The sequence below is a fragment of the Schistocerca serialis genome, chromosome 7, assembly GCF_023864345.2.
Source record: "Schistocerca serialis cubense isolate TAMUIC-IGC-003099 chromosome 7, iqSchSeri2.2, whole genome shotgun sequence".
NCBI lineage: Eukaryota > Metazoa > Arthropoda > Insecta > Orthoptera > Acrididae > Schistocerca > Schistocerca serialis.
In genome coordinates, this window is record NC_064644.1 from 392,030,558 (window position 1) to 392,045,700 (window position 15,143).

At 40.8% G+C, this 15,143-nt stretch overlaps 1 protein-coding gene across 1 annotated transcript in view; it reads left to right on the forward strand.

Moving 5' to 3' along the window:
* The window catches only part of LOC126413121 (putative methyltransferase NSUN7), a gene marked incomplete at its 3' end in the record, with an annotated part of 334,534 nt that overhangs the window by 201,972 nt on the left and 117,419 nt on the right, over positions 1-15,143 (forward strand). Inside the window, exon 3 of the mRNA XM_050083013.1 lies at positions 3,844-3,902. Within this exon, the coding sequence (XP_049938970.1) occupies positions 3,844-3,902 (59 nt within the window). The remainder of the gene's footprint in view (positions 1-3,843; positions 3,903-15,143) is intronic.

Here is a 15,143-nt window from a genome sequence, read left to right on the forward strand (position 1 = left end):
AGATTGGTCAAATCTGTTGCATCTACGCGGAGTACAGCTGTCTGAATACCTCCTCCTGCTAGCTGTCTTCTTGCCAACTGCCAGTTCCCATTCTCCAGCACCCTTCACCCTCCTCAATCTATGTAGTTCCTCCTTACGCTCCTGCTCCTCTATCAACTTATTTCGGCTGCAGATTCTGCATTCCCAGGAGAGAATCTTGCTAGAATGCCCACTGGCTTCCCCACTGCATTCCCTCAACGAAAATACTTTGAAAAAATCCCACAGTGTAACCCACTACTCACAAACCTACGACAAAGCCCACACTTCTCACTGATGGTAACAGTTTACAGTTACTGGAAAAGTTAAACATTACCTAAGTTAATTACTTCAGTAGAACTATTTATAGAACTAACAATAGTGGTCTCGAAATTCTCTCTCTACTAAGAAAGCAATGACTTTTATTAATACTACTAAACCATAACTAATACCATTTGCACCAAAACTTCACATAGTTTTTTAGATAAACCAAAAATTCAAGCGGCCACTGGAACACTCAGCTGAGTTATTTCAACACAAACAGCACGAGACTCCGTTGAAAACTACTAAATTTAATAACTGTATAACAGTGCACAAACAACTTTGTCAGAACATAACTTAAGAACCGCTATAGCTGCAACTGCACGCCGCGATATGTAAACACACTGCTAATATTTGGATGAAGATTGAAAACTGCTAAATAAAATAAATGTCTTTTGACTAGGGCCTCCCGTCGGGTACACCGTTCGTCGGGTGCAAGTCTTTCGATTTGACGCCACTTCGGCGACTTGCGCGTCGATGGGGATGAGATGATGATGATTAGGGCAACACAAGGCCCAGTCCCTGGACGGAGAAAATCTCCGACCCAACCGGGCCCTTAGGATTGACATTCTGTCGCGCTGACAACTCAGCTACCGGGGGCAGACAACTGCTGAATTTAATATTCGAATACAGTGCACAACTTTGACAGTACCTGTACTTAGCTTTATAACCGCTACAGCTGCAATAGCACGCCGCGAAATGTAAACACACTGCATAATTTATAGTGACTGTATACCAAGGAAGCTCCTGACCTTTATGAAAGGTGCTGCTAGGTACATAATTACCTATACGTTGCATGGGCAATTATTCTTTTAAACTTGAGCCACGGTTCTACATGCTCCTTCCCAGAGGTAAAGGTTTTGAGTCTGTCGTTAAGATATGACATGATTCCCTCTTTGTATATCTCATTAAACATGCAAATTTGCCTACTTGTTTGTTTTAGCTGTTGTTTGTACGTCAGTAAACATGGCTGATACAACAGTCTCACTGTCACTGACACCAGTTTCAATAGGGATCTCCTCAAAGAGGTGAGGTCGGTTTGTAGCCTTGAGGTCCAACACACCTCCGTCATTAGTAGTTTTCGAACTACATGTTCTAGGTAGTTTTCAGAAATGTCATGTAGTAATGTTCCGCAGGATGTCTTGTCACGTCATCCAAATTCAAAGCTATAGTTATCTCAGTAAACTGTTGGATGTTTTAAAGTCTCCTCCAATGATAACAGTATAATTAACGAAGAAAGTGCTATAATGAACTCAAGTTTTTTTCTGTTTTCAGTAACATGTAGAGCATGTGTATGGTGAGTGACGTAGATCCAACTATGTTTGTGCCCACCCTTCTTGATATTGAGTCGTGCTCAAACACTCTCTCATGCAGCTTCACTTTATTACTTGGTGAATTTAAGTTTCTTATCTAATGCGAGAAATATGCCACTTCAATTTGCCATCGGCCTGTCCTTTCAATATACACTCACACTTAACCCAAAAATCTCAGTGCATTCAATTCTGAGTTTTAGCCAGCTTTCAATGGCTAGTATCATATGAGCCCCACTGCTTTTCAGATACCTCAGGTAATTTGTTCCAAATGCTCTGTCACTCTCTATCATTTTAATCTTTTCATCCCCAGGAGTCCTTTATTTGGTACTTGCACACCTTCCTTCCAAAAGAGAAATTGATTTAATGTATATGGTGGTATCATAATCTCTGTGACATCATTCAGAAGACTCTAAACTCCATGTCTCTACAAGGATAACTTAATTACTACCATTTTTGAGAAATACATTTGAAACTTTAACATTAGCATACAATAATAGGACTTTAATTTGCCTGTTATGCCTATCTATCTGGTAAACAATCAGTGCAAACTGTGACATGTCAAACTACATTTAATTGTATTTATTTCCACTCTTGACTTTAATATAGCTCATTCCTTAGAGCCTAGCAGTCTCTTGTCTCTGCATATCAGTTAGTAAAATTTGTATTTGTGACTCCTTAAGATCATTCTGTTTTACTTCTAACTCATGTTCAGGTTCATATTTAAGAACTATAATTCAAAATTCCTCGCTTTTGTATAAAATCATATCTTGTGTATGTAAAAGACAGAAATATAAATTCCATCAGTTGCTAATGACAATATGACAAACAATCACCATTACATGAATTCCAAGTAAAGAAAATTTTTATATCACCTTTCTATAATAACTCATTATAGCCACTACTTGTCTTGTTTTGTATACATGTTTTCAAAGAAAGAAAAATAGTAAAAAATGTGTTGATGTTAAGCTCATTGTAAAACATTATAATTTTTCCTGATTTTGATAAAAACCCACAGATTGGATTATAAATTGTCTATGAGTTAAACATTGTACTTATTTTGACACTCCATCTCTTCCACTTAACTACAAGAACAGTAAATATTACACATAACTGAGCATTATTATGGTATAACAAATCCTCTTTAGTGAGAAAACACTTATAATTTTCATTGTGTTCCCAATTATGAAGAATTATTCAGAATGCCAGCTATAGTTTTTAATAATTTATATGGGGAAAAGTAAGAGAAACATCTATGTTACATGATCTTCAAGACCATTGTGACATTTGCTCCATTAACACTATGAACTTGAATGAGATTCTCAAATGATATAGAACGCATGCTATAATATTCCAATCATTGTCATGAAATGTCACAAACTGAAGATACACTTCTTCATAGATGTTGTCAAACCTAATTCAGCTGTTTTCTGAAAGAAGTGATATCACTTAAGGTCAGAATGAAATTGTTTCCTAAGTAATAACCTTGAAAATATTATCCAAAACCATCATTAACAATGTGCAACAGCACTTTTATAAATTTGTAACGAAGTTCCTACACTGATTTACAGATATATTAGTTTGTAATAGAATTTTTTTGAGTGATTTGTCTAGAGTTAAGTAAGTTTTGAATTCCTCTTTGGAACAGATTTATTGGTTCTGTAAAAACGTAGCATCCTACAGGAATTACAATGATTTTGTCATTCTGTTGTAGCTAATTATTACTTTTATCAAGTTTACGTGTTGAACAAAAACCTACTAATATAATTTCTTCAGACTCACCTGTGATGCAAATACTAAATCCCTTCTACAGTACTCAAGAGAACCATTGCTGAAGTCAATTTTCTATTTATTATGGAAACAAATGATGATGTTGATCAGAAGCCAAGAATAATTTCTAAGAGAAGCGTTTTACAATCCAATGTCTGCATGCAATACGATATAATTACATTACGAATCGTGAAAATATTTCAAAATTTTCTAAAGGTTGTATTTCTAATTAATCTAGCTCATCATACGATGAGTGCAGCATCCTTTTCATGTAGAGCCTCCGTTTGTTTGACAGTTTTTTACCAGCCTTACTACTGTTTGTTCACTTAACAATTTTTTTGTCGCTTCCTTTATTGGCAAGTTCTCTTCTGTAACTGTCAATTTTTTATTCCCTTACACTTGTTACAGATTTGTTTTTGTTTTACAGATAAGAGTGTGATGGACCAAGCCCTCATAGACGTGTCGTTCTTCCAGCTTAATCCACATGTAAGTATTTAGAGATATCGTGATGTAACTGGAACATATATCTAATTGTTGTCATGTTTCATTAAATTACTTCCCCCTCGTGGGTATGACTGCACATATTCCAGTTACTTTGAGTGTTACCTCTTAAGCATTAATTTAATGCCACCGAGCCTTTCCTTGTAATATTTTATTGGAAACTGTTGATCTTTGCAATCGAGGTTTCTAATCAACACTGAAGGCAGAGTCCCTCATACTAAACAAAGTAGTAGTATCTCTTTTTGCGTTACAAGATGCATCGAAATCTTCAATGGCACTATAGCACTTTAGTTTCTCCAGATAGATCAATGGAACTAGATGAAGCTATTATATCATCACAACTGAAAGAAATCTGAGACTACGTAAAATTGTCACCATTTTCTCTGCAAAGGTACAACTAATAAGTCATCAGCGAGGCTATGGTACATGGACGTGAAGCATTTTGTTCCAGATCCTATTAGTTGCGAATTATGCTAGAGGAGCAGAGCCCAGAGCAAGTATAAAGTTTTCAAAAATTGACTAATAATATTTTAAGAAGACACGAAAGTGGTTAGTAGTCTTCAGGGACCTACGTCATTTACGGCATTCACCATAAAGTCGATCTTCGATAGCAGTTATGAAGCAGGGTTTGAAATCTTCCAGTTCTAACAATGAAAAGCAATACTCCATGAAATCCCGACGTATGTACACTATTGATGGATATATTTAGAACCCATTATATATTAAACCGATCACTAACAGAGAGTCTCATTGAGAAGCCTCTGTCAAAATCACTCTTAGTAGATGTACCAGCAGTCAGTGTCACCGAGTGGAAGAGATTGTAGCATAAAGTGTATGTGGCTCAGAGTACTTATAACAGGTAATTGTTGCATAGATTCAAGAGCCACAGCCTCTTCCATTTGGTAGATGTTGGAGTTAAAACTAATGCGCTGATTCACAAAATAATAGAGGCTGGGATGATGGGGTGTTTATGGATCGAGATTGCTCAACATTAAAGTTACCAGCCCACTTAAAAATATTGTTTGGGATAAAGAGGTTAAAATGCGTAGACTCCCTCCCCCCTCACAAAAAAATATAAAATACAAAGTCGTTTAAAATCGTACTCAGCGTCTCCTATTTTCACTTGCATCCAGCAAACATTCATTCATTAGCTCAAATTGCAAATATCATCAGTGTTTGAAATTGAATAGCGTAACTAAGTGAAAGCTAAAATACACTCAATAATTTGTGACTGTCGCAAAGGGGGAAAAACAAGTAAATCATCCGAGTAAACTGAAAAAACAATATACTCTCGTCTCTAATACTTTAGGAAGACTTGGAGAAACTCATGGTACAACTGCGCTGTCTTACAATATATTTATTCACAACCAGTTTCGATAGTTGATCGCCTTCGCAGTGGAAAAATATTGTGACAGCTTCATGTATAAAGATGCCATTTAACCAGAAAAGACGCTATAGCTGACTTGCAAACGACAGAAAAAGACACTTCACGCCATAATACCGACTTAAGTAAGCAGAAAACACTGAAAACAAGTAACTTGTGCACTTACTATTGTTACATGGTTTCATATTTTCAATTTTTCTGCTTCCTTAAGCCGGCATTATGGCGTAAAGTATCTTTTTTTGTCGTTTGCAAGTCAGCTATGGTGTCTATTCTGGATAAATTGTATATATGAGATGTGAAGCTGTCACAATATTTTTCTACTGCGAAGATAATCATTGATCGAAACTGGTTGTGAGTAAATATAAGACAGTACAGTTGTACCATGGATTTCTCCATGTATATCGATGCTGCTGATAGTCGCTTGCAAAAAATTTTTGACTTAAGGAAGATGTTTAGACTCTTTATGATATTGAATATCAAGTTACTTTCAACTCTACATCTTCTAAAATAGTGGGTGCGATAAATTAGCTTCTGTCTACAGTACATTCTCTTTTAAAATACGGCGTACTGAAATCTGCATTCCAAAAGAACGACATAGTGGAGATTCCTTTTACTGGAGCTGGAAGTCATGTGTCCTTTAATGATAACTTACTCAGAGTGGAGTAAGGAGGACTTGACCTAGGCTAAGGAGAGAGTAGAAAGCGGCTGAGCAGCTGATTTATCTAGCCACAACCTATTCTTCGTCACCCACAGCCACTCTTTTCCCTAATGATACGTAGCTGTACCCCAACAGTGAAATGACAACATGCCCCTATGGGGATGGGTCATTGAGCCACACAATTTTCAAGTGCAGCCTTGGCAGGTACATCTGATAATTCGTATTCCTGAATGTCTACATATTCTAGTGCCCAGTAGAACAACAATTACTTATACAGCGTTTATGAATGAAGAGTAATGTCCAAAATCAGGAATTATTTATCTGCTGTGTACACGAGTTGTATAGAGTGCATGGTACCCAGGGAACCAGGATACATGGGAGATTTTTCTATATGAGCCCATCTCATTCGCTAGAATGATTCTAAGACTGGATGTGTCTGTGTATCATTTACTGTCTATTCAATTGATAAATTAATATTGAGGACATCTTCACGGAGAACGACAGAGAAGACAAGAGAGTCTGCCTTGTTATACCCTTTCGTAAATACAGGCTTATTATTCAGATTCTGATTCGAAATTTTCTGAAATACAGAGACGAAAATGGGTTCAGGAATGTCATATTTTTGTACCTCAATAAATTTAAAATAATCTGACTTCCTTCGGGAACCAGAGTAGAAGTCAGTTTTGACCATAGCTAAGGGTTGCTATTTTTACCACACCAAATACCAGTAGGTTGCACTTTGGGCAGATCTCAAAAGGCCTCATCTCGTGACGTAGGAGGACGAGGACCATGTCCCACCTCGCCATCGAGACGTAGGTCTTCACTCGCGTCCTTAAATCGCTTAAGACAAATATCAAGATAGTTCCTTTGAAAGAAAGCACTGCCAATGTTAGTTTCCTTCAATCACTTAAGGTAAATGCCAAAACAGTTCCTTTGAAATAGAGCACTACAAATTTTCGTCCACATTCTCCCCCAATGTGAGTTTGTGTTCTGACTCTTGTGACTTCGTCAATGACGAGATGTTAAACCATAATCTTCCTACCTTGCTTTAAATGGCATCGTTATTCACAACCAATTTATGGGAACAAATTTGTAGTAGGGCAAGCAACAGTTTTGTATCTGACGCTTCTGGGACAAAAAGGAGCAAACAAGGTTAAACTCTAGTGTCTCGTCGATGGTGAAATCACTAGAGAAGAAGCGTAAACTTGGAATGACAAAGGATGAAGAAGGAAATTGGCCGGGTAACCATCTCAGTAGATGCCTTAAGTAATCTAGATAGCCCAACAAGGATTGGACGTTCAGTTTTCCCGCTTGCAAGGATTCTGTGGTACCCTGTGCAACTCAAACACGCTGAGAAACTGCTGCAAATGCCAGATGGCGGCTATCAGACCTCAGCACAGAAGTCAAGTACGGAAATGGCCCAACAGGCACGCCTGACCAGCCTAATTCCCACATGACGGATGGCGTAGTTGATTTTCAGTCCCTTAGGCCTCACTGATGTGTATGCTGTGCACCCATAATCTAGCTGAGACTTTCCAAAGCCTTATAAAACTGCAGCAGATATGCCTTGTATGCTCTCCAAGATCTGTGATTATGGCACTTCGAGGTGTTCTGCGTTTTAAAGGGGCTATCCTTCAGGTCACTTTCCCGCAGAGTAATCACAAAAGCTTAGAATCAAGTCCCAAAAACGTCACCTAGTCTCAAAATTCATCATAAGTCTATCTTAGATAGCAATTATGAAACAGGATTTGAAATCTTCCAGTTCAGAGCAGATCTTCGATAGCAATTATGAAGCAAGATTTGAAGTCTTCCAGTTCAGAGCAGATCTTCGATAGCAATTATGAAGCAAGACTTGAAGTCTTCCAGTTCAGAGCAGCATCGCTAAATTTAAAGTCAGGCAAGGTAAAAATTGAGTGGTTAAAATCCTCACACACACACACACATACACACACACACACACACACACACACACACATACACAAATATTTATCTGTAGAAAAGCTAAAACCAATCCCTTTAGTCCACTTGTCCAACCTCCTAACTGTACATCTTCAATGGCAAGTTTCTATTGCTGTTTGAATTGCAAAATTTCATTTATTTAATAATGGTAATTGGGAAGAGCACAGCAATTAAAATAGTTCTTCTAAGGACATCATTTCCTGACCTATGAGATAATATTTCAACTACATACATCTAAAAAAATGTTTGGATATGAGGGACATAACACTTATATTAAAACAGATATCGAGTAATAGTAATATGGTGCGATGTGTCATAAGACCTACAGTTTGGGCAGAAGGTCAGCGTGCCTTTTTTATGACGTGCAGAACGACAATGTGGTGTTCACTGGGAGGTGGTTTGCTGACGTTTGCAGCGTCACCACCCACCTGGTAAGAGCGTCCTTGGTTGATATTGGCTAAGCAAAGGTCCACCATGAAATTTCCTTTTCTGCGATTGGGTAAAACACTCGAGCTAGAAACTCCCTTGTATCTGCAGCTGAAGTTGGGAGGCGACAGCCAAGGAGGAAATTAACATCGGTTGTGGCTCCAGTCGATTCTTACGAAATATTGTTTTATGTAAGTGTCTAGTGGTGATGGCCACAGCGAACGGTCACTCATGTAAGGACGTTGCTTGAAAGCTTGCAAAATGTGTTAATTCTTGCGTTACTAAGGAGTTGGCTGACGGTGGCCGCAGTGATTGGTTGCACCAGTCACTGTTCAGAAGTTGAGATCCAGGTTAATGATGTGATTCAGGCATAGACCAGATCTGAGTGCGGCAGCATAAATGGACAGTTATTAGTAATAAACAGAGTTCGAGATCATCATTGTTTATGAATGCACTGTACAGATCAACATATGTGCCATGTTGTGCAAAACACATGTTTAATGCTGAATATCCTGCATTAAAAATCACAACAGTTAGTAAACGTTGAGCCATAGATAGGCACAACAAAAAGTTTGTCAGTAAGTAAGCTTTCACCCCAAAAAGGCCTTCATCAGAAATAAACAACATACACACACATGCACTGACACAAACACAACTCATACACACATGCCCACAGTCTCTGGCTGCTGAGGCCAGACTGTGCGCAGCAGTGTGTGGTGGGAGAAGCAACTGGGTGGTGGGGGTAAGGAGGAGGCTGGGGAGGGCAGGGTTAGCCTCCTCCTTACCCCCACCACCCAGCTGCTATCCCTGCCCTCCCCAGCCTCCTCCTTAGGCTTACCACCCAGTTGCTTCTCCCACCACACACTGCTGCACACAGTCTGGCCTCAGCAGCCAGAGACTGTGGTCGTGTGTGGGTGAGTTGCGTTTCATTGAGTGTATTTGTGTGTCTGTCTGTGTGTGTGTGTTTGTTACTGATGAAGGCCTTTTCGAGCAAAAGCTTATTTGCTGATAGTCTTTTGTTGTGGCTACCTGCAACTCAGCATCTTTGCTCTATGGTGAGTAGCAGTTATTGTTTTCATAATATTGTCATTATTCCAGCCTGGATTTTCCATTGTTTAACACTTAATAAAAGGCATCCCTTGCTCTGGGCGCCCATACAGTAGTTTGTAAGGGAGGAGGGACTAGATGTGGGGGGGTGTGGAGTACTTTTAATATTTTGGAAGACGAATGGCGATTTGTAAGAAGCCATAAAAAAGTTTCAGTTTCGACTCTGTTGAAACACTGCGTAATGCCGACATTTAAATAATTTCCTTGAAAGGAGAACAGCGGAGTACCTATATTTTTTCCTTTCCCTGGGAGCCAGGGAGGAGGATGTACGTCTTCGCCTTGCCCCTGTGTATGGGTGACCTTGTCCCATGGAACGATAATTGTTTGCTGTTTACTCAAAAGTAGTTAAGGATTTTCCTACGATCCTCGCTGTTACAGCGCCAATTCTCAACGATGCCACGACCAGGTGTGTCCACTACAGTGAAAGAGACGTCTGTACAAGATGCGTGGTCAGCACCTTACAGATAAATAGTGCGAGATGGTTCTGATGTAGTTCAGTTCCAACAACCTCCCTCGCGTGCACGGCTAATCTGCGTTACTGCAACGAGTGGAAGGTGTTGTAGGACGATAGGAATGTAAGCAGAGGGGGATGGAAGCCCCATCGATGGAGCTGTCTTACAGTGGTGTGCCTCCACTTATTGTTGTACCGGTTTTAAATATCGAAAGATATCACAGTTGAATGCTATCTTTGTAAGACAGCCTAATGCACAGCACCTACAGCAGGCTCAGTTTCACGAAATTGGATCAATGCCCCCTGAGTCCACATTGAGTGCAGCTAAGGACCTTCCTGGTTTCTAGTATTCGGATCAGACTGTCTCTGTAGACTAAATCGGAAACGGTTAATGGCGGACCCAGATTAATTCTTGCATCGCTGTACTTGCAATTCCATATTGCAACAAATAACTCGGTTGATCATAAAAGATCACGTGTCCCCGGCTTCAGAAACAATCTAGGGAAGCAGCACCTGTGCGCCAGAGGGCAAGAGGCTTCTACATTCCACGACTTGTGGCCGATTACTCGGTTTCGCTGGTTCCAAACTAGCCCACTAAATTGCTTAACTTTTATTAAAGATATTTAAAATCCGTCTTTGCAGCTACTGGAAAATGCATCTATAAATTTTCGATTTATTTAAAATATCGACAGTGGTAGCATTCTTGTCTGATTTACGGTTACATCTGGGCATTTGTTAGGTATTTTTGAGGTTGGTACTGATGTTTCTGACCTAATTTCACGTTGATTTGCAGCACTACATATTTCTTGTCATAAAATACGACTATATGTATAGTCACTAGCGGCTGTTTATTTTCTCCCCGTAAAATGTGCTATCTCTGTTTTTTGATTGCCTTTAATAATTCCAGAGCTACTGCAGTCACTGCGGCTGCACAAATGAAGACTCTGAATTATTTAATATTTAGCCGTTTCAGAAAATCTGCCGCAGGAGGAACAATAGGCATTTTCATCCAAAAAAATGGTTCAAATGACTCTGAGCACTATGGGACTTAACATCTGAGGTCATCAGTCCCCTAGAACTTAGAACTACTTAAACCTAACTAACATAAGGACATCACACACATCCATGCCTAGGGCAGGATTCGAACTTGTGACCGTAGCGGTCGCGCGGTTCCAGACTGAAGCGCCTAGAGCCGCTCGGCCACAACGGCTGGCGCGAAGTAACAACCGCAGCTGAAACAAGACCAGGTTGACTCCATGTACTAGCGGACAGGGACCGCCGAGCATTGCTGAGATTAGTAGTAAAAAGTTGCAAGAAATCAGCAAAAGGAATCATTCTTGAGTTCCAAACTGCTACTAGCAGTCCAGTTGGCACAATGACGTTGCGTGTGGAGTTAAAAAGAATGGGGTACTATGGTCGAACAACCCCTCAAAAGCCATACATTTCTATAGTCAGTCCTAAGTGACGCCTGACGTGCTGGAAAGAGTAACGCCATAGATCATTGCAAACGAGTGATTTTGAAAGATGGAAGGGTTTGCGTTTGGCGAAAGCCTGGAGAACTTTATCTGCCATCACGTGTAGTGCCAACAGTGAAGTACAGAGGAAGTCGTGTTATGGTGTGGGAGTGTTTTTCGTGGTTGGGGTGTGGTCCCCTTATTTTCTTCTTTTCCTGGTGACATCGGCGGAGGTTCGGTATGGCTATTGACTGATTTGTCATGGTTAATTTAAGGAGTGGCTAAATGTTCTCCCGGTCTCCACCCCATTACGATTTCCCCCCCCCCCCCCCTTACCCTAGGACGGAAGATTTACACCCTAACTGCCTTCGTGTACTTGTATGCACGTGAAAATAAATGAAATTGTTCTAAAAGTTTGCGAATCGTGTAACTGAGGCAGGACCTGGGACCCAGCCCAGCATTCACCTTGTGAGATGTGGGAAACCGCCTGCAAACCACATACAGGCTAGCTGGCACGCGGATTCGCGTCGTTAATCTTCCGGGTGGTTCCAATCCGGGGCCGCTACACCTCATTGTCCCAGAAGCAGCTCTTTAACACACAAAACTAACTGGGTGGATGTGTGATCCCCTTACCATACTTGAGAAAACGTTCGATGTGCGCTGTGTACAATAGAGTAACTATTTGGAGATAATGACAGTTTGTAACAGCTTGACAGTGCACTTTGACATAAAGCAGTAAGTGTGAGGGAATTTGCCGGCCGGAGTGGCCGAGCGGTTCTAGGCGCTGCAGTCTGGAACCGCGCGACCGCTACGGTCGCAGGTTCGAATCCTGCCTCGGGCATGGTTGTGTGTGATGTCCTTAGGTTAGTTAGGTTTAAGTAGTTCTAAGTTATAGGGGACTGATGACCTCAGAAGTTAAGTCCCATAGTGCTCAGAGCCATTTTGTGAGGGAATCTTCTGAAACTGACCTACCTGCCCAGCGTCCTAACTGGAATCCAATGGAACATCTTAGGGATGACTTGGAACGTTGACTTCGCGCCAGACCCCAGAGTCCAAGATCACTACCTTCTCTGGATTCATCTCTCACTGAGAACTGGGCTACATCTACATCTACATCTATACTCCGCGAGCCACCTTACGGTGTGTGGCGGAGGGTACTTATTGTACCACTATCTGATCCCCCCTTCCCTGTTCCATTCACGAATTGTGCGTGGGAAGAACGACTGCTTGTAAGTCTCCGTATTTGCTCTAATTTCTCGGATCTTTTCGTTGTGATCATTACGCGAGATATATGTGGGCGGTAGTAATATGTTGCCCATCTCTTCCCGGAATGTGCTCTCTCGTAATTTCGATAATAAACCTCTCCGTATTGCGTAACGCCTTTCTTGAAGTGTCCGCCACTGGAGCTTGTTCAGCATCTCCGTAACGCTCTCGCGCTGGCTCAATGTCCCCATGACGAATCGCGCTGCTTTTCGCTGGATCATGTCTATCTCTTCTATTAATCCAACCTGGTAAGGGTCCCATACTGATGAGCAATACTCAAGAATCGGACGAACAAGCGTTTTGTAAGCTACTTCTTTCGTCGATGAGTCACATTTTCTTAGAATTCTTCCTATGAATCTCAACCTGGCGCCTGCTTTTCCCACTATTTGTTTTATGTGATCATTCCACTTCAGATCGCTCCGGATAGTAACTCCTAAGTATTTTACGGTCGTTACCGCTTCCAATGATTTACCACCTATGGCATAATCGTACTGGAATGGATTTTTGCCCCTATGTATGCGCATTATATTACATTTATCTACGTTTAGGGAAAGCTGCCAGCTGTCGCACCATGCATTAATCCTCTGCAGGTCCTCCTGGAGTACGTACGAGTCTTCTGATGTTGCTACTTTCTTGTAGACAACCGTGTCATCTGCAAATAGCCTCACGGAGCTACCGATGTTGTCAACTAAGTCATTTATGTATATTGTAAACAATAAAGGTCCTATCACGCTTCCCTGCGGTACTCCCGAAATTACCTCTACATCTGCAGATTTTGAACCGTTAAGAATGACATGTTGTGTTCTTTCTTCTAGGAAATCCTGAATCCAATCACAAACCTGGTCCGATATTCCGTAAGCTCGTATTTTTTTCACTAAACGTAAGTGCGGAACCGTATCAAATGCCTTCCTGAAGTCCAGGAATACGGCATCAATCTGCTCGCCAGTGTCTACGGCACTGTGAATTTCTTGGGCAAATAGGGCGAGCTGAGTTTCACATGATCTCTGTTTGCGGAATCCATGTTGGTTATGATGAAGGAGATTTGTATTATCTAAGAACGTCGTAATACGAGAACACAAAACATGTTCCATTATTCTACAACAGATTGACGTAAGCGAATTGGCCTATAATTATTCGCATCTGATTTATGACCCTTCTTGAAAATGGGAACGACCTGCGCTTTCTTCCAGTCGCTAGGTACTTTACGTTCTTCCAGCGATCTACGATAAATTGCTGATAGAAAGGGGGCAAGTTCTTTAGCATAATCACTGTAGAATCTTAAGGGTATCTCGTCTGGTCCGGATGCTTTTCCGCTACTAAGTGATAGCAGTTGTTTTTCAATTCCGATATCGTTTATTTCAATATTTTCCATTTTGGCGTCCGTGCGACGGCTGAAGTCAGGGACCGTGTTACGATTTTCCGCAGTGAAACAGTTTCGGAACACTGAATTCAGTATTTCTGCCTTTCTTCGGTCGTCCTCTGTTTCGGTGCCATCGTGGTCAACGAGTGACTGAATAGGGGATTTAGATCCGCTTACCGATTTTACATATGACCAAAACCTTTTAGGGTTCTTGTTTAGATTGTTTGCCAATGTTTTATGTTCGAATTCGTTGAATGCTTCTCTCATTGCTCTCTTTACGCTCTTTTTCGCTTCGTTCAGCTTTTCCTTATCAGCTATGATTCGACTACTCTTAAACCTATGATGAAGCTTTCTTTGTTTCCGTAGTACCTTTCGTACATGATTGTTATACCACGGTGGATCTTTCCCCTCGCTTTGGACCTTAGTCGGTACGAACTTATCTAAGGCGTACTGGACGATGTTTCTGAATTTTTTCCATTTTTGTTCCACATCCTCTTCCTCAGAAATGAACGTTTGATGGTGGTCACTCAGATATTCTGCGATTTGTGCCCTATCACTCTTGTTAAGCAAATATATTTTCCTTCCTTTCTTGGCATTTCTTATTACACTTGTAGTCATTGATGCAACCACTGACTTATGATCACTGATACCCTCTTCTACATTCACGGAGTCGAAAAGTTCCGGTCTATTTGTTGCTATGAGGTCTAAAACGTTAGCTTCACGAGTTGGTTCTCTAACTATCTGCTCGAAGTAATTCTCGGACAAGGCAGTCAGGATAATGTCACAAGAGTCTCTGTCCCTGGCTCCAGTTCTGATTGTGTGACTATCCCATTCTATACCGGGTAGATTGAAGTCTCCCCCTATTACAATAGTATGATCACGAAACTTCTTCACGACGTTCTGCAGGTTCTCTCTGAGGCGCTCAACTACTACGGTTGCTGATGCAGGTGGTCTATAGAAGCATCCGACTATCATATCTGACCCACCTTTGATACTTAACTTAACCCAGATTATTTCACATTCGCATTCGCTAATAACTTCACTGGATATTATTGAATTCTTTACTGCTATAAATACTCCTCCACCATTGGCGTTTATCCTATCCTTGCGGTATATATTCCATTCTGTGTCTAGGATTTCGTTACTGTTCACTTCCGGTTTTAA